Source organism: Phoenix dactylifera, chromosome 6 (genome assembly GCF_051530095.1).
Source record: "Phoenix dactylifera cultivar Ajwa chromosome 6, Ajwa_hap1_PhDact_Kaust_v1.1, whole genome shotgun sequence".
Classification (NCBI taxonomy): Eukaryota; Viridiplantae; Streptophyta; class Magnoliopsida; order Arecales; family Arecaceae; genus Phoenix; species Phoenix dactylifera.
In genome coordinates, this window is record NC_143195.1 from 2,835,419 (window position 1) to 2,862,481 (window position 27,063).

Sequence of the window (27,063 nt, forward strand, 5' to 3'; positions counted from 1 at the left end):
TGCCGAGAAGAACAAGAAATGCATTTATATTTTTAACCTCTCTTTTAGTACCATCTTCTCAATCCATTTTATCTGTAATTTGTCAAAGTTAATTGCTATACAGGAATTCTCCACTTTTTGGAGCACATTAAACCACCAAAATGGTGAGATAAGAAAATTTATTTAACTGAAGGTTGATTGATGCAAACATGCGAGATGCTACAGCTTTTCAATAAAGGGCCAAAGCAGAGGTGAAACCAAATGATACTTCGTGACATAATTCTTCAGAAAAGAGCAGTGGCAGCTGGTCTTTGGATGTTTTACTCGCCAGCAATTATGACAGGGAGCCCCCTGAAAGAGGAAATAATAAGAGTATCAGTCAAACATACATTTTATGTGGATGATTTGATGAGTTGCTACAATGCAACCTTGGATATGCTATTATCTTTATCCATTTTTATCTTTTTAAGTGGACTGATAAAATTAGACTATTGCGGCAATATCAATCTTTATGTCTGCATGTTGTTTGGGTACAGAAAGATGCAACAGCAAGCAACTTCACAAGGATATTTAATGATCCAAAGGAAAATGATATTTTAATAAATAAATATAAAAAAACACCATTCACAAGATAAAAATAGAATTGATCATGATAAAAACTATAGAAGCCCTACTTGTTAGCAATGCTTGATCTACATTAAAAAGACTGTTGCTCACTAATCACTAACCTAAAACGAAGGTTTGCAAAACCAACCCGAACCACCAGGTTCGGGAAATATGATGGAAGCCCTCAAACAATGGATGTTGGGTGATGTGTTGATGGCGTGTTGGGTGGCTAGAATTCACCAAAGTGTCAGACGAATGTCCACGGTAGGATGGCTAGTTGGGGCTTGAGGGCGTGACGGATGGATGGGATTAATGGACCACCTCGGGGCAGCACCAAAAATCAAAGAATGGCGGTGGGATTTGAAGATAGGACTAGCTCAAGCTAGTGCCTATTTCCATGGGTCGGTTTAGAGCTAATGCCCAGAATTTTCCATTCATTCAAAAAAGATTCTTTTAAATTACATGAGAAGCTTATTTATAGGACTCCCTAAGGACCTCAACCACCTCTTCAAACATAAGATAAATCAAGCTTTAAATTTAAAATTCAAACAATCAAATCTAAGCCTAAAGATGCTCCTAATTTCAGGGGATGACCAAGTCAAATCCCAAGCTCACGCGCATGCCTTATTCAGAATTCCATTTGCTGAATGCTCTCCCTAGAGTTTGAGATGTCACACGCCATACTCCCCCTCTTGTGCACGCCTTCTTTCAAGGGATGACCAAGTCAAATCCAGCTCATCCACATGCCTTTGAATTTAAATTCAAATGGTTGATTGCTCCTAAGATTTAGGAAGCCACATACCATGCTCCTCCCCATGTGCTACGCCTCCTTGCTAGTCCTTTGTGCCTTGTACGCCTCCTTTCAAAGTGGGCTCAAACCCAATTATGTTGGGTCCTTGCAAGTCGCCATCCAAGTAATACATTTGCTTGGCATTCTTTGTTTTGGTTCTTCTTGCTTTCCTTGCTGCATTTCTCATAGCTTTCTTCATGTCTTCATCAAAGTACCAAATCAAACTAGTGCAGAACCGAATGGGTTTACTTTGTTAGATTTGGGACTTAGCTCAAATCGGTTTGAACCAGTCCAAACTAAGCATAACAGGGTGGTATGACTCGGTTCGTGCCAGTTCTACTGTAAAAAAGGCAGAGAAGGTATCTCGACGTCTTTCTCCTCTATTTTTTGCTAAGAATGTGGAGGACAGGACGGTGAGGAAAACAAAGGTTTGCAAAACCAACCCGAGCCACCGGGTTCGAGAAGTACCAAATCAAACTAGTGCAAAACCGCTTTACTCTGTCAGATTTGGGACTTAGCTCAAATCGATTTGAACCAGTCCAAACAAAGCAGAACTGGGTGGTACGACTCAGTTCGTGTCAATTCTAGTGTAAAAAGGGCAGAGAAGGTATTCTATTTTCTGCTAAGAATGTTAAGGAAGGACGGGACGATGAAGAAAATCAAAGGATTTGTCATTTTAAATCCCAATCCAAGTCAAGATCAGGTATAATCCCCTCTCTCCTCTTCATTCTTCTCCTTTTTTTTCCCCCTTTTCATGCCTAAAATAGATCGAGAAATGGTAAAATAAGGGGAAATCATACCAAAATTTTATTTTTGATGTAATTTCATGATATGTTGCATTTTAGCCCTAAATATGAATGAGATCCACTATTTTATAATATGAACTCTTCTTAGGAGGGTTTTCAGCAGGTTAAGTAGCTTTAGTTGGGTATTAATTCTTGACCTGCTATCCGACCCATTAGCTTATCTAAATATCAGAGGCCATCCCAACTTTCCCTTTCAAATAGAGATACTACTGGAAGTGGTGACCAACATTCCAAGATCGGAAGGATAAAGATGAATAGCAGTGAATGAATTCCTGGATGGGAAGATGGGAAGATGAAAGATGAATAGTGGTGGCTGGCATTCTAGGACTTCGCTAGAAGTCGGGAAATATGTCTTCTTGTTGTTGTCCTTGTTGCCGAGCGCCTGTCGGGTTTCTAGTAGATTGAATAGCTTTGGTTGGGTATTAGTTCTTGACCTGCACTTTGACCCATTAGCTCATATAAATATCTAAACCATCTCAACTTTCTCTCGTTCCTTTTCTTCTTCTTCTTCGAAATTTAACATCTAATGCACCAAAAAGAAAAAAAAGAAAAAAAAAACGAAAAGAAGAAAGATTGGAAACAAATCGCTATAGTTTATAATCTGATTAGTTTATCTATTAGCCTAACATGCTGTTGTCTTCATGCTTTTAATGCTTTCTGCATTACTGTATCAATTTTTTTAAGTTTTCATGATATCATATCATATAGTAGTTCATCATAATGTTAATTGTTTTGGATATTTTCTACTTTTAAATTTGGTTACTGATGTATGAAAATATCTTCTAAATTTCCATTGAATCTACTCATATTTTTGTAATTTTTAATTCATGCAATCGCCTTGAACTCTAAGCGCCCATCTCACACCTAAGCATTAGGTAGTTCCCTTGCGGCTCGTCTCTCGCCTACACTTTTTCAAAACCTTGACGAGATCCCAACATCTACAAGCGGCAAAAGTATTTCATAAGGACTAGACATCTCTATCTATTTTGTAATTCAAAACTATTTAATATTTATATTTTCAAGCAAAAAACTATGCATTTGTTATTTTTATTATTATAATTGCATCTATCAAACAATCATATGGTCTCCGAGACCAATATGAAATAAATTAACATTAAAACAACCTTAAAATCTCATTTTCAAGATCCCTAAACTTTATAATAACCATACAACAAAAAAAATAAAAAATAAAAAAGCAAATTGGTGCTGTGCTGACACACTTCTGCATACTAATAAGTGTTGGTAACCATATGGTACCATATCATACCATACCAAACCCGGTACCAGACCTATATGCTACACGGTATCAAGTTTGTGAACCTTGTCTAAAACCAGTAAGATATTATTCCAACTATTTTGTACGTGTTTTATCCATGCTTAGCAGTGCAATCTGCAAGGAGTCAAATCCCTGATCAGAACAGGCTCTTTGCAACTTCTACTCAGATTTATTTATTCCCCTTCCACCCTGTACAGAAAAATCTAAGAAATGATCCCACTAAGCCCTAATCTAGCAGTTACTTGCACATTATGGATCCAAACCAATCTACTAGGTGCTGCCTCTTATCCATTTACATAATCTTTGTTCTCTCTTACTAAATTTTCCAATACATTCTCTTAACATCTTTCATTTCTCTGTGTGCATGTTAAATAGACTGTTCTGTTACAAGATTGAAGTGGAAAATGATGTAAACTTATCTCATATTTTTAGTACACCTAGTCTAAATTAGAAGAGCAAGAAGTATAAGGAAAAATTTTAGGTCAACGAAAATGAGTTTTAAAGCAAGATTTGAAACACGTTCAGTAATCAATGTTCCCTCACCACAGAAAGTTCAGAAATCAAAAGGAAGGTTCAATAATAGTAATTTTACCAGCCACCACGCCTGGAGAAATAGTCACTGTCCAGAGAAACAGCAAGAGCAACAGCTACAGCTCTTTCAGAGAGAGAGAGTGGACGAGCAACTTTTAATTCTGGGATCTAAAAAAGTGAAAAAGCATAGATTAAAACAACATATGTCAACCAAATTTCATCAAAATTATATAACTTGACAATAATTAGTGGCACCTACCACTGAAGCCAGGCCAGAACTTGAATCAGCATTTCCAAATCGAATCACATACTGACCAGCATCAGTGAAGAGCTGCAGAGTAAATAAAATAGACTCAGTTTTTTTTCCCTTTTTGTCTCATTTAATTTATTATTTGGGGACCCATGCATGTTTGCATGAGTTCAATGGGCTTGTGATTCACATTCTTTCTCGTGTACCTGTAGAATATATATGGTATTGTTTTGCGGAGAACAATGATGCAAATTGTAATACGTAAAGCATTATCATCCAGATTGATAGCACGGACATGCAATAAGTATGAGGCTAACAGCATTTGTGAAAATTACATATTATTCCTCATCTAATACTAACCATAATTGGCATGAAACTAAAGAAGTTCTGACTAAAGAAGTTCTGAAATGCTCAGAATTCAGTGGCTCTACAACTGCACTCCCAAAATTTACATGTTCATACTTGGGTGAGGACACCTAGTCTTCAATCTAAAATCATTGTTACTCTAGCCTGTTCAACAGCTCTTTGCAGAACCAGCAGCTCAAATCTTGGCCCAACTTTTTGCACACAAGAAAGATTCTAGTGGATTGAAAAGTTCAGCCACTTCATATGGCTCATGCATATGCACAACAATAAATCATGTGCATTTGTTATTTTGGGCGAGAAGCCCTTGCAAATATACACTTAAATAGGTGAACAAAACAATAGTAGAAAATTCTAGCATAAATATCCCTAGAAGATGAAGTTGGCAATTTCTAAGGCAACTATGTAAGTTACTATGGGCAACAACTGTTTTGCATAAACAAACTCAGACAACATGACGGAAGTCGTCGACATGAGAGATATATTGGACTGGGGTGAGTTCAAGAATGGGGAAGGTATAGATGATTATCTTGATCAGTTGGTGCCATATAAATTTGCATGTAGAGTTGCTTGAGTCAATCAAGTTTATTCTTGATATCAGTGTAATGGCTTAAAAGAACTCTCATAATGGAAGAAACTTATAAAATAAGTATGCTACTTAAGAAAGAAGATATGTGCTTGTCTCTTAAAAAATAGTTGTATTATTAAATGTTGTAAATATGTTTATTCACCTGGCTGGTTTACTTGATCTTTTATGGAACATTCTGTCATTCAACAAACCTGATGTAGCAAAATTTCAATACTTATTTGCACAAACTAATGACTGGAATTCTTTGGCAGTTTTGATCGTTCTTGACATAGTTAAGCCTGTCAATGGAATGGGTTCTGACCTAATTTCAATATGAAGATTTTTTGACCAGATAACCTGATTATGATCCAATGTGATAAACCAATTGAAAAATCACAACAGATTCAGATTTTAGTTAGTCGAAACCAATCATGACACAGCAAAAAAAGTAATAATAGTAATTACATACTTTATATTGATTAAATACAAGGTTTTAAATACCATAGGAACAGGCCATCCCAGTTTTTTAGCGCCGCTACCAGTGTTCCACTACCTGTCCCGGTAGAGGACCACACACAAGACAGCAATGACATCCAACACCAATAGGTTATTTCCTTTTTAACTTCTTCTTTCCTCCTTTTCCCTTCTTTATTCTTCCTTCAAACCTTTTTTCTTTTTAGTTTTTCTTATTTCATTTCATTTGTCTCTAGCAGGACTAGAGACCCTTTTCTTTTGCTTAGGATGTGAGGATTTTTCATCATGCATATCACATGATGAATTGTGTCATGATACCATTCTTTCTGGAGATTATGTAAAATCTTCTGCATATTGTTTGTTCATGAAACTGCATTTTCTTTATGTTGCCGCATTCATTTCATGTCTGCTATATTTATTTTAATTATATTGCTTCGTTGCTGCATTTATACTTCTAGAATTTAGAATATTTGCAGCATTTACATCTACCAATTTACGTATGTTTGCTGTATTTATCTTTATTAAGCTGCTAATTATTTATTTTCATTTCGCGAACTATCTTAGCATCTGTTATATTGAATGTTGATCACGGTGTTTCACGATAAACAAATCATACTTTTTGGTTGTTTTAGCATATAGAATTAAAAAAATATATTTATTTGTTGTTGTATCCTAGCCCTATCAAATCATGTTTTGGTAACATTTTCCGTATTGGCATATCCTTATCTTGTTACGTCCATATCCCTTATCCATGCTTCCAAGATTGTAGCCTATGCATGCTGGAATTTGACCATAAATCTTGCAACTTGCTACCACCAGACTTATCGTAAAGGTTCATAAAATGCGTGGCAGATTTCCCTAAAATGCATAAGTAACAAGAGTTTGCATGTCCACAGGTCCAGAAAAAAGTTTGTCAAAATGAATTTGAAGGTTCAGCTGTAAAAATTGATAAAACAGAATGATGCAAATTTATACATTTTAAAAATTGATATCTGTTAACACAGCCATATGTAGCAAGAAGAGGATATCATTTAGTCTACACACAAAAAGGGAGGGTTGCAACTTGCAAGTGTTTATTCAATACACCAGTATTTCTGCACTAAACTAAGGTTACGTGCTTAAAATTTCCAGACAAAGAGCAGCAACTTCCCTTTTTATGGATCCCATCCTGTCAGAAACTCAACAGTGTTCTCTAGCTATAGTTTTTTTAAAAATTATTACTGCAATCAATGTTAAAGCTAGCGAGTATCAACTACCACTTGTAGTCTACTAATAATGGTGGATCATGTATTTTTAAAATATATCTCTATTAAAATGTGAATAAAACAACCTATCCTTGACACATTATACAAGATGAGAATAATTTCAAATGGGTTTTCTAGTGCACGAGACTCCTGCCATTGTGAGGTCAGGGGAGGGTCAGATGTATGCAGCCTTACCTCCACACGGAGAGATTGTTTCTATGTTTCTTGTCTAAAATCATGTTCATCCTATTAGTATGTAGCCATAATCCTAGATCACCTTTACTAAAATCCTTCATCCCTCCCTCCACACGCACCCTAGAACAAGGAGATTCCACAAGAACTTTTAAACTTAAAAGTTTCAACAAAATAAGCTTTCCTTCGTATGATAATGGTATCTAGTAAAAGAAATGAGAGAACCTCCAAACCAAGACCCCGCCAATCACGGTTGATCTGTGCCAACACATTGTCATTTTCATCCTTCAGAGTGAATGTCCAATCCCAAAAGCCGGGGTTTTCTACCACAGCAAACTGCTTATTCCTGTAATTTCGATAATAACAAAAATAAAAGTTCTGCTCACTATCGACACAACACATATATATAGAAATAACTTTGCATTCAGAAGCTACACTATGTCTCCAATATTTTTGTTCAGGACTTGATTGTGATATGGAAACAAACAAAGATGCCAAAGTGAATGAAAAGTGTACTTCCTCTAGCATGCATATTTAGTTTAGACTATTAGCTTCAGCATTACCAATTACTGGAACAGACTGCAGAGCAAATAGAATAAAGAAGACACAAGATGTCACCAAACTACTAGCTATTCAGCCTGTTTTCTTATTCTGATGTAACATTCAGTATTTGCAGCTTTATCTATCCATAAGATAATAGCAAGGATCCCATTGTTCAGGCGTACCTGTTTTGCAGCTAGGGTTTCTATTATGATACAACTGAGACATTTTACTTACTCTTTAACAAGGGTCCCGCACACCTTGCAGCTCAAGGAGAGGATTTGAATAATATATCTTTGGATCTCGTGAAGGTGTATTAAGAGATAAAACACATGAAGAAGCTCATCACACAAACACATCTTGTGACCTACTGAAATACACCCACATTAGGCTTTAAATGTTTCCACAACAAAGGCATGAATTTTTGTCTATGTTTCATGTTCCATGTGGACAAACACCAAATTTAGGTATGTCAGGATATGTTACAGTATTGTTTAAGTCATGTGCAAATATTGAAACATAATGATGCTGAACTAAATCAAGATACTGTTTGACATATTAACTTCAATGATTCCGCAAGTTAGGAGCATGAGGTGTTACTTACTAAGGTAGTTACAGAAGTTCAATACCCTAACCAAAGCCCAAGCATAAAGCTTACAACCTTCACCTTGTTTCTTTGGTATTAAATTATTTTGCGTAGTAGACCTTTAATAGATAGATAAATCCATGATATTCATGCCTTACACCTCAGCATACACCTAGCCATTTTGAGGTCCGAATACCTCACCAAAGCCCAATATTGATTTATCCACGAAAATGCACAATAAGCAACAGACCTGGCATCATTCTCATTAGCATCTTTGGGTGCACATGGGTTGAGGAAAACAGGATCCAATCCATACCCAATTTGTGCCTCTAGAACTATGGGTCAGAACACCAGTTATAAACCAAGAGCTAAACCTTCAATCATGAAGCTAATGGGCAGTCAAGATTGGATCTGCACCAATTAGACTTAATACAAGCACAACTTGACTAAGTTTACCCAAAAAAAAATATAGAAAAAAAAATCAGATCTGGACAGTGCAACTCAGACCCACTCTAAACCCCACCAAAAACCAAACCCACAAGTCTCATCCAAGGAATTAGTTGAATGAAAGTCCAATGTTAGACATGTAGCTGAGTTGGGTTAGATGTGGATCAAGCTAGACCAACGCCCAACTCAACCCACTTACACCCTATTCAAATCTGAACCATCTGTTACATTTGAAATATCCTCCATTACACAAACTTAACCAAAATCTGGAGATCTAAATGACATTAAAACCACGAGTTCAATTGGCACCACACCTAGAACTTGGGCAAGCGAATATTCTAAAAATTGCCACATGCCTTTGTTGCCAATTTTGCTAATTTATATCATAATTAGTTAGTTTGAATACGAGACACAAGTGAACCAACTACATTGTTTATTCTGAAATTTATCGCTCGTAACACAGTTTGCTTGTTGCAGCGGCTGCTTTTTGCTTGATTTTGGATAGTTCTATGGATTTTGCGGGGCCCAAATTTGTTTACTAAGAAGTCCCACTTATTTCTAGTGCTAAGGCCATCACCATTTCTTCCAAACTAAACACGAAACCTTCTAAGTTTACAAATCCTTCTAATCTGTGTAATGTCTTCTTGGACATATCTGCGAGACTGAGATCCATTGTGCACTAGTTAGGGGCCTAGAATTAGGGCATTGCTTAGGTTATTCTTTTTTTACGTCCAATCACTCATGTGCATAATGTTGTTGCTCCATTCGCCATTAATTTTTAAAGCAATCAACTTAAACGCCTCTAGTTTTTGTTAATGGACAGCAAACCCAAATCTCTGCCTTAGTTCACAATCCTCTGCAGTAGTTCACTGTACACGTAAATATAAGTATCTATTTCATATCCTGGACCCTTTCCTAAACTCTTTGTTACTAGCCTATGGGATTTGTTGGATAATCTTAGCATTGCCATACCATATTGATTTTGCATTAACATGTGATTTCTGATATTTCCACAGACCAGGTTTTAACGTCATCATTAGAACTTGAGCTTTAATCTTCAATACTGCCATTCATCCACTAGTTCAGTTTGCTCCCAACAACATAATGACCATCTATAGCAATTAGCTCAGTCTCATTCCTGGCCTTAGCATACCCAAAACATCAAGACAGGCTAGGTCCACCAAATGGACGCACACACAACAATCCATGGCTATGTTGCTTCAGGATGGTGAGATATTTATGATGAGACTCAACCAGGAGAGTCCTTCGTTGTCATCTTTGATGATTATTAGTGGCTCGACTTCCTTTAGCAAGCATGCCTTCAGATTCTTCTGTTTTTTTTTTGTTGGTAAAAACGACAATTCCATGTAGCTCTAACGTGAGTACATCCTGCCAAGTCAGAAGAAAGTAAAAAGTACATTGGAGGTGAGAGCTCTACGGTGGGCGTCCATAAGAACTCTCCGGAATAACGTGCAACATAGGACCTCCCGAAAAACATGTGCTACCTAGTGCTCATCCATCTTTACAACCAGCATGCATGTCTTACGAATCAGTGGATGACCATCTCCATACCTATCCGCACCCCGGATCCACTCGGTCACCATAGACGAATCCCCCTCGATGTACACCCGCTTGGCACCGAGCACCCGTCTCGTATATAATGTTCCCTCCCAGGTTGCTCGAAGCTCAACCCCAACTACGGTAAGGCCTGGCGTGCGACGATCTCCTACTGCGACCAGACTGCCACGATGGTCTCTGATCACAAATCCAACACCTCTGAACCTCCCATCAACCGCCACACTACCGTCAAAGTTCACTTTGAAAAAACCAGAAGGTGGGAGTACCCAAAAAACGAGAGCGAACCTGGGCGCTGAAATAGCAAAGCGAGTACCCCAGATGTCCCTGGACATCCCAAGAGAACACATAGCAGCGCATGAAGTCATCTCCCCGGCCTAAAGCACTGCTCTAACCACCACCAACCTCGGAGAAGACTTCCTGCCTTCAAACAAGCCCGCATTCTTGTCCAACCAAATGTGGTAGGCCAGATATGCTCTAAGTACCCCTGCCTCAACAGATCTAGGGCTCCAAAAGGAGTCTCTCAGCAGCTGTAGCAGATCCTGTACCGACACCACCGACTGGAGAAGAGGGACTGGTGACCTCCCCATATCTCCTTGGCCTTGGGACACTGCAGAAGATTCTTTTGTTATTTATGCATGCATAAAATCCAATGCTAGTTTATCTTAGCACAATTTACCTATATATCACTTCCATTTGCCAGCAAAACTTGTGGTGATGCTTCTTCATACCAGTTTATATTACAATAAGTTGACTATGCCAGAAAACTTGATAAGGATTCAAGTCTCACTCCATGCGAGTTCGTGCCAACCATGCCATGTTGTGCCGGGCAAGTGCTAGCATTAGGCGAGCATGTCTGTCATAATGTCTATCCTACATAACACAGGATACGGACCCCAGCCAACCAGTACCAAAACTCTCAAAACCAACCTAAAAAATCTGTTTTTTTTTGGTTTGGCAAGGCATGTGGCATGACAGCACTTGAATCCTTGAAATTTGCTTTGCTTCAATTGACTACATCCACTAGTTTAGCCCCATGCTTGCCTGCACAATTACCTTCATCAGGTTGTACTTCTCATAAATCAAGATTACAACTGCACAAATCTCTCAACTGTTAACACCTTCCTGCAAACATTGGATCAGACTTGTTTCTGGTGTATCAATTCTATCCAATCATCTTCATTGTTGTTCACACTGTCATCATTAACAAAATTGGTTTGCTGATCTTTCTTTTTGTTTCATCATAGCTATCTTGAAACATTGCATATTCCCAACTATACACATTTATTGCTTTGACTTATCAGGGAATTACTTCATCCATATGCCACCATGAACTTACCGGCCTGGCAATTTTACCTGTCCACATCCAGTTCCCCTTGATCTCCTCTACCATATCATCTTTGCTTTCCAATCCAATCAGAACTACCATTTATCACAAAAGGCTAGTCCATATGTCTAGTGGTGAACTCGGTGTAGAATCCATTATGGGTTTCAGAGAGAAGTGTAAGTTAGACCAAGTTATTATTGTAAAAAAAAAATTATTATACTACATAACGCATCATAAACACGTTAAACATCTTTTATGTATGTATTTTATCTCTTTACATGAGACCATAAATGTATTTCTATACATTGACTCTGTAAATACATGCATGATGCATTCCCACTTGTTGCCTTGCTCATTGGGTGTGAGCAACCATATGGATTTGCCTCATGTAACTAATGAAATATTACTAGGACTCCAACAATTGCCGCTGAAGTTTCAGGAACTACACAACTCTTCCTATATCTAACAATATTTCTTGGTCATTATTTTTGAAATTCGTCCATTACCTACAAGTTATTATAGAAGATCACAGCCCACCGTGCATTACTCAGATAAGCATTTAATATTTGAATTCGCACTTGGGAAAAAAATGCCTGCAATAATCTATTTTATTAATAAAAAAATAAAAAGAAATGAAGGCAACTTATTACCCCAAATACAAATCATAAATTCGTCGCCAAAGATGCCAACGCCTGTTAACCACGCCGATTTCCTAAAGAACACATAATAGTTTTAAAAAATCATTTTAATGAAACTGTAATTATACCTCTATGTCATGCTGATGATTAAACAAAAGCCACATAAAGATTGAAAAATATTGCATACCTTACCATCTACTTCTGCATAAATTGTGCTGTTTATCAACCAAAAAGGCCTGCGAACCTAAACCTAAAAGTAAATATAGCACGAAGCTGCAAAGCAAGTATTTAAAGCCAAAAGATAGTAAACAATTTCTCCAAGCATCAGATACAGGTTTTTACCCTAAATATTTCGTTACCCATGCCATCCAATATGTAAGCAATGAATGGGCGTCTTGAACGAAGTACCTATAAGATTCAAAAACAGCATCCTCATGGTTCAGCAACAATTGCAAAATGATAATAGGAAACACATTAAATCAGTGTTTAACTAGCACAGGATGCACACGTTGCAGAAACTACGCATGTGTGCAAGTAATTTTAAGCAGGTGCCAATAGTCTCAAGTACAACACATATGACATCTAAAGAAACTCATTACATTCCAAAGAAATGGGGAAAAAAAATTTAACAATCCATTTATCTACTGCTTCACAGGTATTAAGATATCAGAAATTAACAAAAAGATAATGAAATATCAATATATAGCGCAAATAGTATTAGCCCATATTTCCTCATTTTTGGCAGAAAAAATAATATGAGAAAATATCAAAATGTTCACCAAAAATACTCTGTAAGTTGCATTTGACTCTTCAGAAAACTCAACTAAGGATATGTTACCCATTATCCAAATCCACGGACTATGAAGGGGATGTTTTCGATTAATGATAAAAAAAGACAGATCATATGCATGACGCAGGTATTGTATCAATGCATTAAGTATAAAAGGAATAGTTTATCATCTTTCGTTTTCTTCCCATTATCTGTTATACTATTTATTCATGATGGAATTGTATTAATGTCCAGTTACCAGATACACAAGATATCTACCACAATATAGGGAGTCAGCTGAGGTGAGGAGGCAAGGAGGAAAAGTTAGGAAGAGAAGGGAAACTAATAGATATTGTAATCACAAGGTTTAAGAAGCGGTGCAATCCTAAAAGGTGACTTGTGTTATCCCAGTAATCAGTAGGATTATTGTGAAACGTTAGTGAAACAGATGAAAGCCACATTGTTATTTAAGCATCCAAGTAGTGAGGAGCAAAAACTAGTCAACGAGTAGCATACCTGCCTAAAGATGATATTACTTTGCTCACGAATAAAACCCACAGGCTGGAAAGAAATAGCAGAAATTAATATTCCAAGCTCCCCATGGTCAAAAATAATTGAAGGACCATTAAAAATACTAAAACTTCATGAAGCCTAACAAAGAAGATCAGTTACACACAGATTGCGGATAGCTAGCATCCATTATGACATATCGGCTCTCCTGTAATAACAATGCAGTAATAAGCACATAGAAGTTAAAGCAAGGCTTGGTAATACTTTAAATTTAATGGCCAGAAAGAATTTGCAAAGCATCATAATAGCAGAAAGCAAATCTTATTTGTATTGTAAATTGAATTGCTTACAGATAATAAATGAATGAGTATTGGGAAGACATAGGCTAGAACATGCACACTTACAACAGACTATAGCCTTATCACAAACAATATCACATATGACATACATTCATAAAGTTTATGTAAAGTCACATATAATTTGTCTACCATCAGAAGAAACATGTCATTTTGTCATGTTCATTAGTACTTATTTGGTTCGTAGATACCATATCCCATTTATGCTATAATATGATGATAATGGACAAGTATTATGTACTGTATTAATTGATACAGATTGAAAAGATTGAAAACTTCTCTTTTAATTGATTTTGAGGAGTGGTAGACCCAGTTTTCTTACATTATTGATTTTAGTGGTTTGGAGTTTAGTAATACCGAATATTAAAAGAATTTTCAATGCTTATCAAAAAATACAATGCATATCCAGGAGTGATTTGCAGCCCATAATGTGCCTGTAATAGTCAAATAATCAAATATGTAAATAATCACATTACATATGAAACCCTTAAATTGTTTTTTTTTTTCAAAATCCTAATTACATTCTTTTCCAATCTTTTGGCCAGTTAAAAATCACTTTCAAACATCATGTATCTTCCTTTTTTCATGCCGTTTATTAAAAAAATGAATTTTGGAAATGTTGTCACTCCTCAAAAAGGTCTGCAACAATGCCAGGAACGATAGTCCTTTCGGAACCAGAGAAAAATATGTGCCCCCGATTTAACACCTGAACCCCTAGTGTGTCGCACGAGGTTGGTTGAACCAATCCAAACAACCCCTTTGGGGGAGTAATGACCTCTATCAATTGACTAGCGGATTGACTTGAGCAGTCAAGTCGGTACAAACCTCGAACCGGCCTAAACCAACACGAACTGCGTGTTGGTACACTACGTACCGGTACTATATCATATATGTTACTAACTAGTACGGCCCCTAGTATCGGTTCAATGATCCTTGTCATCACACCAAAAACTGAGTCTACACCCACTCTAAGGACAATCTTTAAGAAACATACCAGCACTCAAATTTTTACTTCTATGGTTTGCACCTCTCCCCTCTTAAGATCACCATCAGATCAGCTTATTGAATACAAGCAGGAAGGGGAGCCTAGAAAACTTCAGGACTGGCATGTACTAGTCATCTTGTTCTTGGTTCATCGAGTCCAAGGTGAAGGGATTGGGGCACCAATTCTCAGTTTATTGAATCCAAGCTTTTAGTAGGTGCAGCTCTCATCTCAGCTTGTTATACCATTTGTCTTATAGTTTTGTATCTTAGAGTTTTTTCTTCCAGATTGATCCATATTGTTCATTGTAGTTTGGATTACTGGAGCATGATGAGTCAATACAGTTGCTGCAAACTCATCTCCATTCTACTCACAGATTATGTATTTTAGTACACAGGAATCATAAGATATTCAAACGGAATGGAAAATATTGAATGAGAATCAACATTCGTACCATTGTCTGGGGCACAAAATGAAGGAATGCACAAGAAATGAAAGGTAATTTGTTTCTAACATTTGGAATGAATTTAATATTAATTTTTTTAAAAGATCCCCATAACTAATGAATAGAACCAAAGTTCAATGTTTTTTTAATGCAAATCTTAATCAATTAGATGTTCCCATTTATACCATAAATGCTGCCAACTGAAAGCAAAAATATAATTCAAACCCATTTTATAGAATAAACAGTAATAACTATTTCATACCAAAAATATCATTCACCTATTCTCGTGGGAATGGGAATGACCATTCCTCCCATCTAAGAGGGATTAAGAGTTTCCCTATTAAGCAAATGATAATTCCAAAGGAAATGTAGTTTCTTTACTTGTTGCACCAACCATGCACCCAAATGGACCCAACGCTAGAATCCCCATTCCATTACTGCCCCAGCTTGCCACAGCTTGTGTCCGATGATAACTTAAAGTTATTCTCAAAAGCATCATGTGCTAAGAAAAATATCTAAATTTTCATTCTTTCTTGGAAAGCCTCCAAAATCCATCAAAAACCCCATTTAAATGAATTCACAAAATCTGTAACTAAAGATGTCTAAATTTTGTTCTTGTTTTGGGAAGTCTAAAAACCCATAAAAAATCATAGTTAATGTTTTCCAGCAGAAACTCAGATAAGTGCTGGAAAAGGCCAAGAAGGTGCAAGGAAAACAACAGGCTCGATGTGGAGTTCAGTTTGGATTGGACCATTCGATGACGTTGTTGGTGCGCCCTACTTTCTTCACTTTTAGTGGTGACTCTACAGGATAGTATAAGGGGCTTGCTTCCAAACATTTTATCATTGGGCAATACCTGTGGCCTTGCTAGTTAGAAATGTTGCTAGTCAGCACGGCAAGAAAAAAACTCGTTGATTAACAACTTTTTGTGTTAGCATATATGTGACACAAATGAAAAAGCATGACATTCCAACATGATGCGACAAAAAGCCATAGATGATCGGCTACCAATAAGAAAAGCATAGTCTAAAATTTTTAAAGCAATAACAAAATTATATGGTTCACTCCACCATAATAATTAACTAAAAGCTCCTAGCCCTAAAAGTATAGCTAAGTCATCACCACAAGGTCGTACTGTCATATGTAATGACCCAAGACCTTACCCAAAAAGCACTAGTCAGGAGGTTATTATTTGGGTCAGCCTTATCGAAGTACCCAAGAGCTCTCCAACCCACAGTCAATGTGGGACTAAACATACCTGCATGGATCCTTACATACTCCCCCATTTAAGCCTAAGAATCCACATGGGCATGTGCTTAGTCCCACATTAAGTGTGCACTGGAGAGGTCCTAGGTATTTAAGCAAGGCCAAGGACCCATTAATAAAATGGAATATAATAAGTATTGCTTCTTTCATCGATACCCTTCTCCACTAGGAGGGACTCGTTTATAATTGACTAGCTCTTTCTTTTTTGCTAAAACAAATGATTCATACAGTTCTAGTACGAACACATCCAAGAAAGTCAAAAAACAACAAATCACAGAGCACTCTAGGCAGCTCCCTCTCTCCAATTCACAGTGCACCCCCAGAGTGATTGGCCACATATGAGGCCACCCAATCCCTTTTTGGGTTAGTTCTTGGGTTATTATAAATGGCATCAAAGCTAACGTAGTTCATGGCCTATGTGGCCAGTGGACACTACAAAACAGGCCCATTAGGGAATGACCACGAGCTTGTCAAGGTGTTTGTAATTGGACCACTCATAGAGTAAGGACACAAGGCTTAAATAGGAAGAGTGAGTGAGGATTCATGAGAGCTTGTATTTAATCCACAGCGGTTGTGCGTTCTTGAAATTTTGGGCACTTAGTTAGGACCAAGGAACCCAATTAGTAAACTTTTGGCTAGCACTTTGTGGTTGAGATCCTAGGTTGTTGAATTACTAATGTCATAGACCATAGTACATTGCATGGATCGTGTGTAGGATACTGGATTAGCAAGTGTCAACACATTCGTGCAAGCATCTAAGCCACTAAATATGCAAAACATGGTGGAACAATTCTATTTCCATATTGAAAATATTATCCAATAAAGGAGGAAATGGTTATTGTTATGAAACAAAATATGTAGTAGTCAACTGAATCAAGTTTTCAGAATACATAATATAAATCTTTTGGGTCAACAAGTGTGATCTCATTACAAGTTAATCTTTTTATCATATATTTTGTTTATCTATGTTCAATTTTCGCCAATAAAAAGCTTCTTTTTATTATTTACAACTTAGTTAATTTATTTTATGATAGCTAATTTGTATTGTATGTAAATTAACTGGTCCAAGTAGATGAATAACAACCAGAGTAGAGATTCCTAGAGTTAAAAGAAATGATTCATGATGCATGCATAAAACTCATTGTACATGTCTTGCTATTATGTACAAAGTGAAAAGGATATCTAATAGGCATTATGGCATTTTGTTGGCATTATTTAAAACTATGGTTGAAAAAAAAGTAAACAAAGATGTAAATTGTTAGCAAATACATTAAGAAGTTCTTCACATTCCAACTCGGGGCACAATTGGTGTTGCTTGTGCTTTATAAGAAAAGGATAAGAGCTAGAAGCTCGGTTTTGTAGCTTCTCCTAAGAGCATTTATTTTGATTTTTTCTTATTGCAAAAGCACTTTTTAGATAATGTTACTAAACACTTTTTTTTTAAGGAAGGGCTTTTCTTTTAGAAGTGATAAAAGGACTTTTTTTAAGCAATAGCAAACATGCTCTTAGCAAACATGCCAATTTTAGAACCTTAAATTTCGCAGATCTATGTGGTTTGATATGTCAGCACATGATAATAGTCAAATACTTACCATGTTGATATGATCAACATTCACTTCTATGTGATATAGTAAACCATGATTATGGACAAGGTACCAGCCAGATTCACTCCATGAACAATCAATCCAGTATCTCTGGTTTGAAGCACCTTCACTCAAGGATTGCAGAATCAGTACCAATAAGCACGCCGGCCAATGACTAATACAGTACGGTACCCGTCTGTATCATGCCAAACTGCAATGTACCACAACCATAAGGAAGAGAGGGAGAGGGAGAGGGAGGAGAGGGGGGAGAGGAAGGGAGGGAGAGTGAGAAAGAGGGAGAGGGAAAGGGAGGAGAGGGGGGAGAGGAAGGGAGGGAGAGTGAGAAAGAGGGAGAGAGATAGAGAGGACTGATAGGCTTTGGCGAGTTTGGATGGCCTTAGATGGCTTCACGATGAGGGAGAAAGGCCGCATACAGAGGACGAGAGAGAGAGAAGCCGAAGCCGATTTTGTCATCGTCTTCCACCAAAGTGAAACTATTGGAGCCGATTCCGAGACCTTATCTTCTTATTTTCCCTTTGAGGGCTGAAGAGAAGCTATTGACGCTTCATTTTATTTCTCTCTCGCATCGTCATGTCAGATTTGGGGGGATTTGTGGATGTCTCAAATCGAGCCCTCAAATTGTGCCGGTAACCAACGGGTCCGGTTTGACACGCTTTTGCCAACCCTGCCTTCACTCCATTTTAGCCATTTTTTTAAGCCTTATAGAATTCTTGTTGGCTAAGGCCCAATGGGACCATGCTTCTCCGGCAAGGTTCCAATTAGTTCCTACTTGGTATGTTACATGTCAATAAGGAGCACATGGCACTATTGTTTCTTGTGCTTGCTTGACTAACTAGTATTGTGACCGCACCCTTCATGATTAATGTTAATGGCCAACTATGTGATGTTGGACCTTTCTTAGATGCTAAAATAATGGCTTCTAGGTTTTTTAGTCTATCCGTTCCTAGAAATTGTCTATTTTGCACATATGGCATGTACGCTTCTCGTTCAACAATTTGAACAAGAAAAGCGAGCACAAAGTGATGCAATAAATGAATGGAATTGTGCAACACACAAGATTTCATGAAGATCCCAATCCACAACAAGCTATATAGAGTGTCACAGGAGCAAATCAGAAAATTAAAAACACCAAGGATCAAAATTTATTTATCAGAAAAAGCTTTTTTATAGTCAAGTTTGAGACCTGAACTTTAGGGAGATATTAGAATGTTTAGATGCCTTTCTATGGAAGTGGCCATGTTCACAACACTGTTCAATAAAGAGTACCTTGAACAGTGAAAGGATTCAGTCTCCTAGTTAAGAGCCCTGTTAATACTCTATGGGCAAAATGTGTTAGCCAATTGTTGGAAAATAACCTGGATTTAGTTGCTGAATGTAGACCGTGTTTGGTTGTGGAATAAGTTAACCTGGAGTAAATGGGCTAACTCCACCCTGTGGGGTGGAATAGCTTACCCCAGTTCAGGTCAAAAAAGTAGCTTCACCAACCTTTTAAAATGTCCACCTTGCCATCAGAATAAAATGGTCACTTTCCTAGAGCTTGGGGGGTAAAAGTGGAATAAATGGATTAACGGACATTTAGTTCACTTAACCTTGCTCTAACTCTGAAACACATGCAGCTGTAGACTCCTAGAAGGACCTATCCAAGGATGTCATAGAGGCCACATGTAGGAGCTATCTTATAGATGTTTGACCAGAAATATGCTATGGGTGATTATTTTGGTGAAAAACTACAAGATTCCATCAGCCAATTTCACCCATCTTATCCCTTCTTCTCATGTGTCCCTTTTCTATCTAATTCCTTTATTATTCTCTTCTATCAGCTCTATTTTCTGCTAATGTATCTCTGTTTTATCTCTTCTAAACTTCTATTTTCCTCTTTTACAGAGATTTTCATTGACAAAATGATCACTGTGGTTCAAATGACTGCTGCCAGCTTGCCACTGATAAAAATCAGTTTCTAGTTAGTGTATGAGCTCAAAATAGAACCACAAACAAACCATCATCACTAGATTGCTTCCACTAGAAGTTAACTTCAGCTTTCAAAATAAAATTAACTATAAAGAAAGACATGAATGTAGGTTCAACGAGTCGCCAGTTGCAATAAATAGGTATAGCAAAAGACAATGTAAAAGGCATAAAAAAACCCAACTGGTGCAGATACGATTCATTGAGAATAGACAGAAAGACAAACAGAAAGACGGATAAAGTACGCAACTTCAACAAATATAAATAAGTTATAAACTGAGTTACAATCACATCCAAACATTATATTGATGTTTTCTAACTAGAAGTTGCTCACACAGTTTACCTAATGTAAATTTTCAACTATATCACCTGTTCAAAGGCAAACATAATATTTGCCCATTCTATGTCTCTCGTGATAAGCAAGTTGGCTCTGGCAAGAAGAGGTGCCAATCTGACCTGTCACACATGGAAAAACATGTGCAATAAATTTCTTCAGCAGTCAAGGCTATGCCAATACATCTTGAGACTACTATATATACATGCATACATCTGACTACCTATAGAACCTGGTTGAGTTATAGGTTTATATATAGCACAAGGGAATATATGGACCATGTTTGATGCTTTAAAGATTCCATAGAAAAAGATAAATATTATCATCACTATCATACTTCTTATTAAAAAAATATTTACAGGAGAAAATTTAACAAACCAAGAAAACAAGCCATTGTCCCATTCTACTGAATCATTAAGCGTCTAAAGGAATGAGTGGAAAAAAGTCTCACAAAAAAATAAATAAATAATTTTAAATAATAAGAGATACATAACCACATTTATTAGTTCAAGTCATAGTCTACAACAGTTGTCCAGTCAATTTAGAAGTCAGTTTTATTAATTTTCTGTGTTCTCCTACCCACAGAATCTCTAGCCTTTGTCAAACATGACCAAAATAACACAGCACACTGTCATGACCTCAGCAAAGGAGACCAAGATTTCACTAAAAACCCTAGTGGACTACAGAAGCTTCTAGAGTTCCCTAGGACTCTAGAGATGTTTCACTTATATTCTAGATGTTTCCCAAATATTTTGGTGGCTTGTAAATATCTTGTATCTAGAAGGTTCTAACTTAATAAATGTAGTACAAGTGGCAGAATCCTAGCCACCCTGGATCCTAGCTTAGGTCTGTATAAAGGGGAGGAGTCCTTATTTGCAACCCAACTCCTAAGAGTAGAGAGCTCCCCTAAGAGAGGAAACTACTCCTCAATTACCTTGTATTCTTCTTATTCGTAGCAGAAGTTTTCTTCTACTCTTCACCCACTTTCTCTTCCACTCTCTTGCAGCTTCATTTGAAAGCTCTGCCAAAGGGGGCTAAAGGGCTTACGCGGCTACGTGAAGGTAGTCTGAGCACCGCACAGGCTTTGGATAGGGTAAATTCTATAAATCCATGACAATGCTCTCCAAATATTTCATATTCATACAACTCCAGGTGCCTTGAGGGCAGGCCTTGGCATAGCAGTTCTTCAAGACTATCCATTTCCAGACAACAGTAATGTCATGCAAGAGAATTAGAATAAATTAGTTAGCAGCCTCATATTATTCATGGTTTCAGGATTTATCTAAAAGGTAACATCCAATACTTCTTGTGAATCAATCTGGAAGATAGGATGCTCAGATAAGTTTTATCTTTATTTTTTGGACCAATTGTATAGTGTTTAGCTTTAGCAAGAATGAAATAGAATCTATTATGTCGAATAGAAACTCATCAACGCTATCAATAATCAGCCACTTGACAGAAGGGCCAATTTCGTCTCTGTAAGCTACAAAAATGTTGACTCTAGTAAAGCATTTTTTTTGTTTCTCTAAATAGAAGTACTTCTGACAATAGTTATTCTTTCTTTATGGACAAACTACACTCAACCACACAACCTAAAAATTGCAAATATCCTGAGAAACCATCCAAGTTATAACTTACAAGCCAGCAGTTTAGAACTTTTCAAAATGACGATAAGATACATATCTTTACTCTTTCTACTAATAGTTATACAATACCCATCAACTTTGCAAACTCCCAACAAAAAAACACATGCCTCTACATTCATATTCTAGAGTATTCCATTGTCTCCACATTTGCACATTGTGCTTATTAAATTTTGCCTTCTTCCCTTTAATCATTATGACAAAAAAAACGTTCCTCCCTCTTCATCAAATCTATGAGATTTTAAGTCATCAATATTTGGATGCATGAAATTTTGGACAGCCTCACCAATAAGGGAGCTCTCAATGACCTCTTCTTTCTTGCAGCAAACCATAAATTGTCATATATCAAATTTAGTGTTAACTCGCAGGTGCCAATTAGTTCAATTGGTAAAATCACTAGAGTTTGGCTATTAATAACCTAGGTTTGAGTTCCACCTCCACTACTTTAAATTTATTGCCTCAATAAGTATAATGTTGAGTGCATATGAGTTTCAGAATAGCATAATCAAAAAATACAGTTTCTAGACCACATGGGTGTCTTCTATTTGGTGTTACAACTTTGCATGACCACCTTAATCCTTTCAATTAAAACCAAATATACACCACATCAGATCAATACGGCCACTCAAGGAGCTTAAAAACAGTCAAAATCAGCAAAACTATTCTCCAATCATTAAATTCAATAGAAAGGATTTGCAGAATTCAATATATACCTATGTGTATTTTATCAGCATTGGGGGTGGTGGGGGGGCGCGTGAGTGCATCAAGCCTGCTATCTGCTGTTTGTGCAGCCTCGCATGCCTCACATCCCCTTTCAAACCTGCATCTCTTCTATGCAAGTATAGGAACTCGCCCCCCTCTAATCTGCAGTCAACTCACATGTTTACAAAGAGATGAGTGCAGGCCGATGCTTTTAAACACAGTGATCAACATGCAAATTGACAGACCTACATGTGATTTGTGATAATCCTAGTCAACTTAGCTTTAATCAGTGTGATCTATGTAGGGCTGGAAATGGGCCCGAGCCAGCACGAGGCCCGTAAGCCCGGGTCACATGGGGTCAGGCTTTGGGCCCGCACCAAGAATGTTCTGGTCAGGCTTGGGCCTGAAAATCAAGGGCCAAGTGAATTTCAAGCAGGGCTTGGAGGGGCTCTAATGGGTTTAACACAGATGTAATCTTCATGGATGGAGCATTGGATTGAATGCTTTGGTCTGTGTTAGATTCAAAGGGTTACACCTTTTACTTTTTAATGAATCCAGGGTGTCAAATTCATAAAGTTTTATCCAAAATTTTCATCTTCTATTTTCTGTATAATGTTTTTCTAATAACCAAAAGCTGTCCAAAATAGAAATAGTTGCAAAGGAAGATTCATAAAGCCAAGCAAAATACTTGGGACATGACTTACTGGTTAGACTTACCTATATTTACTAGAATTTAAATAAAAATCAAGTCACAATAAACTAATTGAATTTTACCTTCTACTCACTAGTCTTAAATGTGTCTAATTCATCTGGCTATATGTAGAGTGCAGCTCATGTGGCATTTATAAGAACTGTAGCCTATCCCCCTCTACTCCCAAGTGCTACAGAGGCAAATGGAGGCTCCCTATTGGATTCTCATAAAAATTTGTGAAAGATAATGTCACTCTAGATAAATTCCGTTTTTGAGACAAGTTCATGGATATCATTATTGAATTTTACTTTTCTAAAGGATATTGTTCATTATTACATGCGTGCAAATAAGGAAATCATTTTCCAATAACATTCAATAAATATTAAGATAACCAATGTTGTGCATACTGGGCTAACTCAATGGTGGCACTCCTCCATCTGGGTGTACATTTAAGTTAGAACCTCCGGACGCAAGTGTTTGACTTAAGTAATTCTAACTGATGGAGCTCCCACAATTATTCTTAGAGATACACAAACACACAAGCATGCATCTATAGAAAAAATATAAGTGTTTAATGAAACATAAAATAAACTACCAGCTCCAATGATGCTACAATTTCCCAACTAAATGCATAACTCAGCAAGACAAAATGGATGAAAGAATAATAAACTACTACTTGCCTCCTCAGGAGAACTTGGGTAAAGACCTTCATCATATTGACTAATTGGTGGTTGCTCCATAATTTTAAATTGGATTTCTTGCTCAGCTGGAACTGGTTCGCAAAAGACCGAATTCATGGATGGCAGTTGAAAAAGAAGATAAGAGTATCAAACAAGAAATTCCCATTTTGGTCATGTGGAGTGATACCTTGTTTTCTTCTACTTCTTACGGCGATCCTTTTTCTTTTTTCTTCCAACCAAAGCTGTGTTAACCATTCTCTACTCATAGAATATTCTTTCCCAACAGAGTTTCCAAATCTACGAGACAATGGAATTTGTAGCATGTTGTGGTGGTTTCCCATATCATATTGTAGCTTAGACAAGTTGTCAAAAGAAATCAGGTTAGTGGGAAGATGTATATTTGCATTTCCTAAGCCATACTGTTGTGAAAGGGAGCAATAGAGCCGCCCTTTTTGATTGAGTTCATCAAAATAAATGTTGCTCATAGCCTTTTTGTCATTATAAATACCTACTTGATACTTATCTGCACTCTGATTTAACAAGGAACCAAACTTAGAGGTCACCCTAGTAATCTTCATAGCTTTGGGAAAGCCTAACCATTTCTCTAACCACCTCATTGAATTATTCAGTAACAGTGGAAGCACCTGCAAAAATAAGAAATTTAGACATAGTGTTTGCAAGAATTTGGAGTGGCAAAATTGGAAAAATATGCAAAAAGGTTTAACATACCCATCGGTATCGGTGCATACCAACCATACCACATCGTACAGGTACCAAGCTGGTATACGGTTTGGGGCACGTACCGACACTCGGTATGCCAAACCGAATACTGTATCGGACGTACAAACACTATAATAGAATGATACCGTTACGAGGTCTGCTATCGAGACATCGAATATAGTGCAAAACCTTTCTATACACAACATCCAAACTAAGCAAAAAAAACATAATTGGTGCATTGCTCTATTATTAGGTGCATAAAGGGATGAAAACAAAATCCATGAAAATGATTGATTGTGTTGGAAATACAAGAGAAGAGCACAATTCGAATAAAGAATTCTAATATGGAAATCATAATAGGGTATTAAGGGCAATAAATTCATAAGCAAAGCCAAGATACGCTGTCTCATCAAGGTTCAATTGTTGTTTATGTTAACATTAAGTGCATACATTAACATTCACATGCCCAAAACACCAAATAAAGTTTATGAATCATATATTAATAAAGTAAATTCATCTATGAAATTATGAATTCTAAAGCATCCATAATCCTTTCATGGCTGCCTGTAAATGTTGTAGAGGACTTTTTAATCCTTTTTTACAGTATATTGTCAATGATATAGGAAAGCAGCTGATTTCAAATGATTAATAGACCAGTACACTGGCAATGATACATGAAAGCAGTTTTTTTTCCTATTGCAAAATCCCCATTTAGGGAATTTTGCAAGGGCATATCAGTTTAGTTTCATATTTGTGAAAACATTCTTTTAAAAAAAAAAAACTTTAACGAACCATCATATCCCTTCATTTTTTATTTCTTATAAGCACATTTTTATATGTGAATTGGCTTGTATTATGTGTATATCCATTATGGATGTGTGAATTGAGTTGTATTATGAGTGCATCCATAGGCAAAATGTGTGCATCTACCAGAATGCACAAGTGCAATCATTCAAGAGTGGATGCAAATGGTGCAGTAAAGCCAAAATGGACTGTTCCACCAAGAAAGAAAATAAATAAATAGATAAATAAATATGGCCCCTTTTTGCAAATATAAAATAAAGTGGCGCTTTTTCTTCTGCAAAAGCCCCTTTTAAACTTTGCAAACTTTTGGTGTTTAGAAAGAAAACAAGTAACCTAGACATGCAAGGGTAAAAAATGTAATGAAGCAATGGTCTCTATTTTGCTCTCACACAATGTTAGTTATCAAATTCCACTACTTTGAAGGTCATGCATGTCTTAACCACTTGTTACCCAATTGTAGGATCAGTTCATTTATCAGCATCAAGAATGCAGCAAACAACTCAATTGATACATCCCAAGATAGATTCCCGTTCCTAATTCATCACCATACAATAAACAGAAAAAAAAATGATTAAATTCGAGACTAGATATTGAAACCTCGCAAAAACTATAAGCAGGGCACTATTAACATCAAATATTAACCAAAGAATCAAAATAAACACAAGTTAAGAACCCAATAATCATAAGCAGTAATGGGAAAAAGAAAAAGAAAAAAAACTAAAATAAGGCATCAAGAACCGCATGGAACTCCAGCTATTTCACTTAATCTAATACAAGCAAGATATATTACGATCGAATTTGCTGCAAGCAAAAAACAAATGCATTCAAGGAATAGATAGGATAAAATCCGAGAGATCACAGCATGATTTAATGGGATGCAAGGAAACCCTAGAAATGGCAACGGATGAGAAGATTTGGAAGAACTCAGCAGAAGAGAAGTCCAAGATGATCCCAGGCGGGGGGAAGGGAGGAAGCCAAGAACTTAAGGCTGAGAAGGACGGAACTGGGCATCAGAACGAGATAGAAAGAGAGGTAACTTAGGGGGCGCGTTGGCATAGGGTAGGATTAGGGTTCCAGTCGAGGGTTGGGACAAGACCCGAGAGGACAGAGGAATAGCAGGGAAAGAGATCAAACCTCAAAAGGCGCGTCGAGACGGGAGATCGCTGGCGACGGCGAGAGGAGGATCGAGCGGCGGAGAGGAGAGACGGCGAGAGATCGGAGAAGGGGATCGAGCGACGGTGAGAGCGCAGGAGACGAATGTCAGGACCGGCAATCATCAGGAAGAGAGAGAAGGACGATGGCAGAGAAAGAGAGAGAGGGGAAGGAGGGGTGAGGGGGGGAAGAAAATGGGTGAGGTAAAACTGTACACCTCGGGAGATTGGAAATAGTATGTTCTCCCG

At 37.2% G+C, this 27,063-nt stretch overlaps 1 protein-coding gene across 5 annotated transcripts; it reads right to left on the reverse strand.

Moving 5' to 3' along the window:
- On the reverse strand, positions 1 to 27,063 carry LOC103703816 (scramblase-like protein). 5 transcript variants are annotated; one of them, XM_026803313.4, is made up of 14 exons: positions 26,798 to 27,063; positions 24,652 to 24,783; positions 24,327 to 24,492; positions 24,140 to 24,231; positions 20,459 to 20,545; positions 13,638 to 13,679; positions 13,478 to 13,522; positions 12,535 to 12,600; positions 12,380 to 12,436; positions 12,205 to 12,266; positions 7,305 to 7,425; positions 4,248 to 4,319; positions 4,050 to 4,156; positions 1 to 330 (listed from the first exon to the last, which is right to left on the reverse strand). In XM_026803313.4, the coding sequence occupies exons 2-14, from the start codon at positions 24,754 to 24,756 to the stop codon at positions 300 to 302; spliced, it is 1,053 nt and encodes a 350-aa protein (XP_026659114.1). In that variant the 5' UTR covers positions 24,757 to 24,783; positions 26,798 to 27,063; the 3' UTR covers positions 1 to 299. The 5 variants fall into 5 exon arrangements, with proteins under 5 accessions (XP_026659114.1, XP_038982779.3, XP_008785041.2 ...); XM_039126851.3 differs by lacking the exon at positions 26,798 to 27,063 and adding an exon at positions 24,869 to 24,988; XM_008786819.6 differs by having other exon boundaries at positions 24,327 to 24,783; positions 26,798 to 27,055.

Coding starts and splice junctions, on each gene's coding strand:
- LOC103703816 (XM_039126849.3), bottom strand. CDS start 24,895: ATGGTTGGTATGCACCGATACCGATGG. Junction 13,680..20,458: donor TTATGTTTGCCTTTGAACAG/GTGATATAGTTG, acceptor TTGTTATTACAG/GAGAGCCGATATGTCATAAT. Junction 4,157..4,247: donor GTTCTGGCCTGGCTTCAGTG/GTAGGTGCCACT, acceptor TCACTTTTTTAG/ATCCCAGAATTAAAAGTTGC.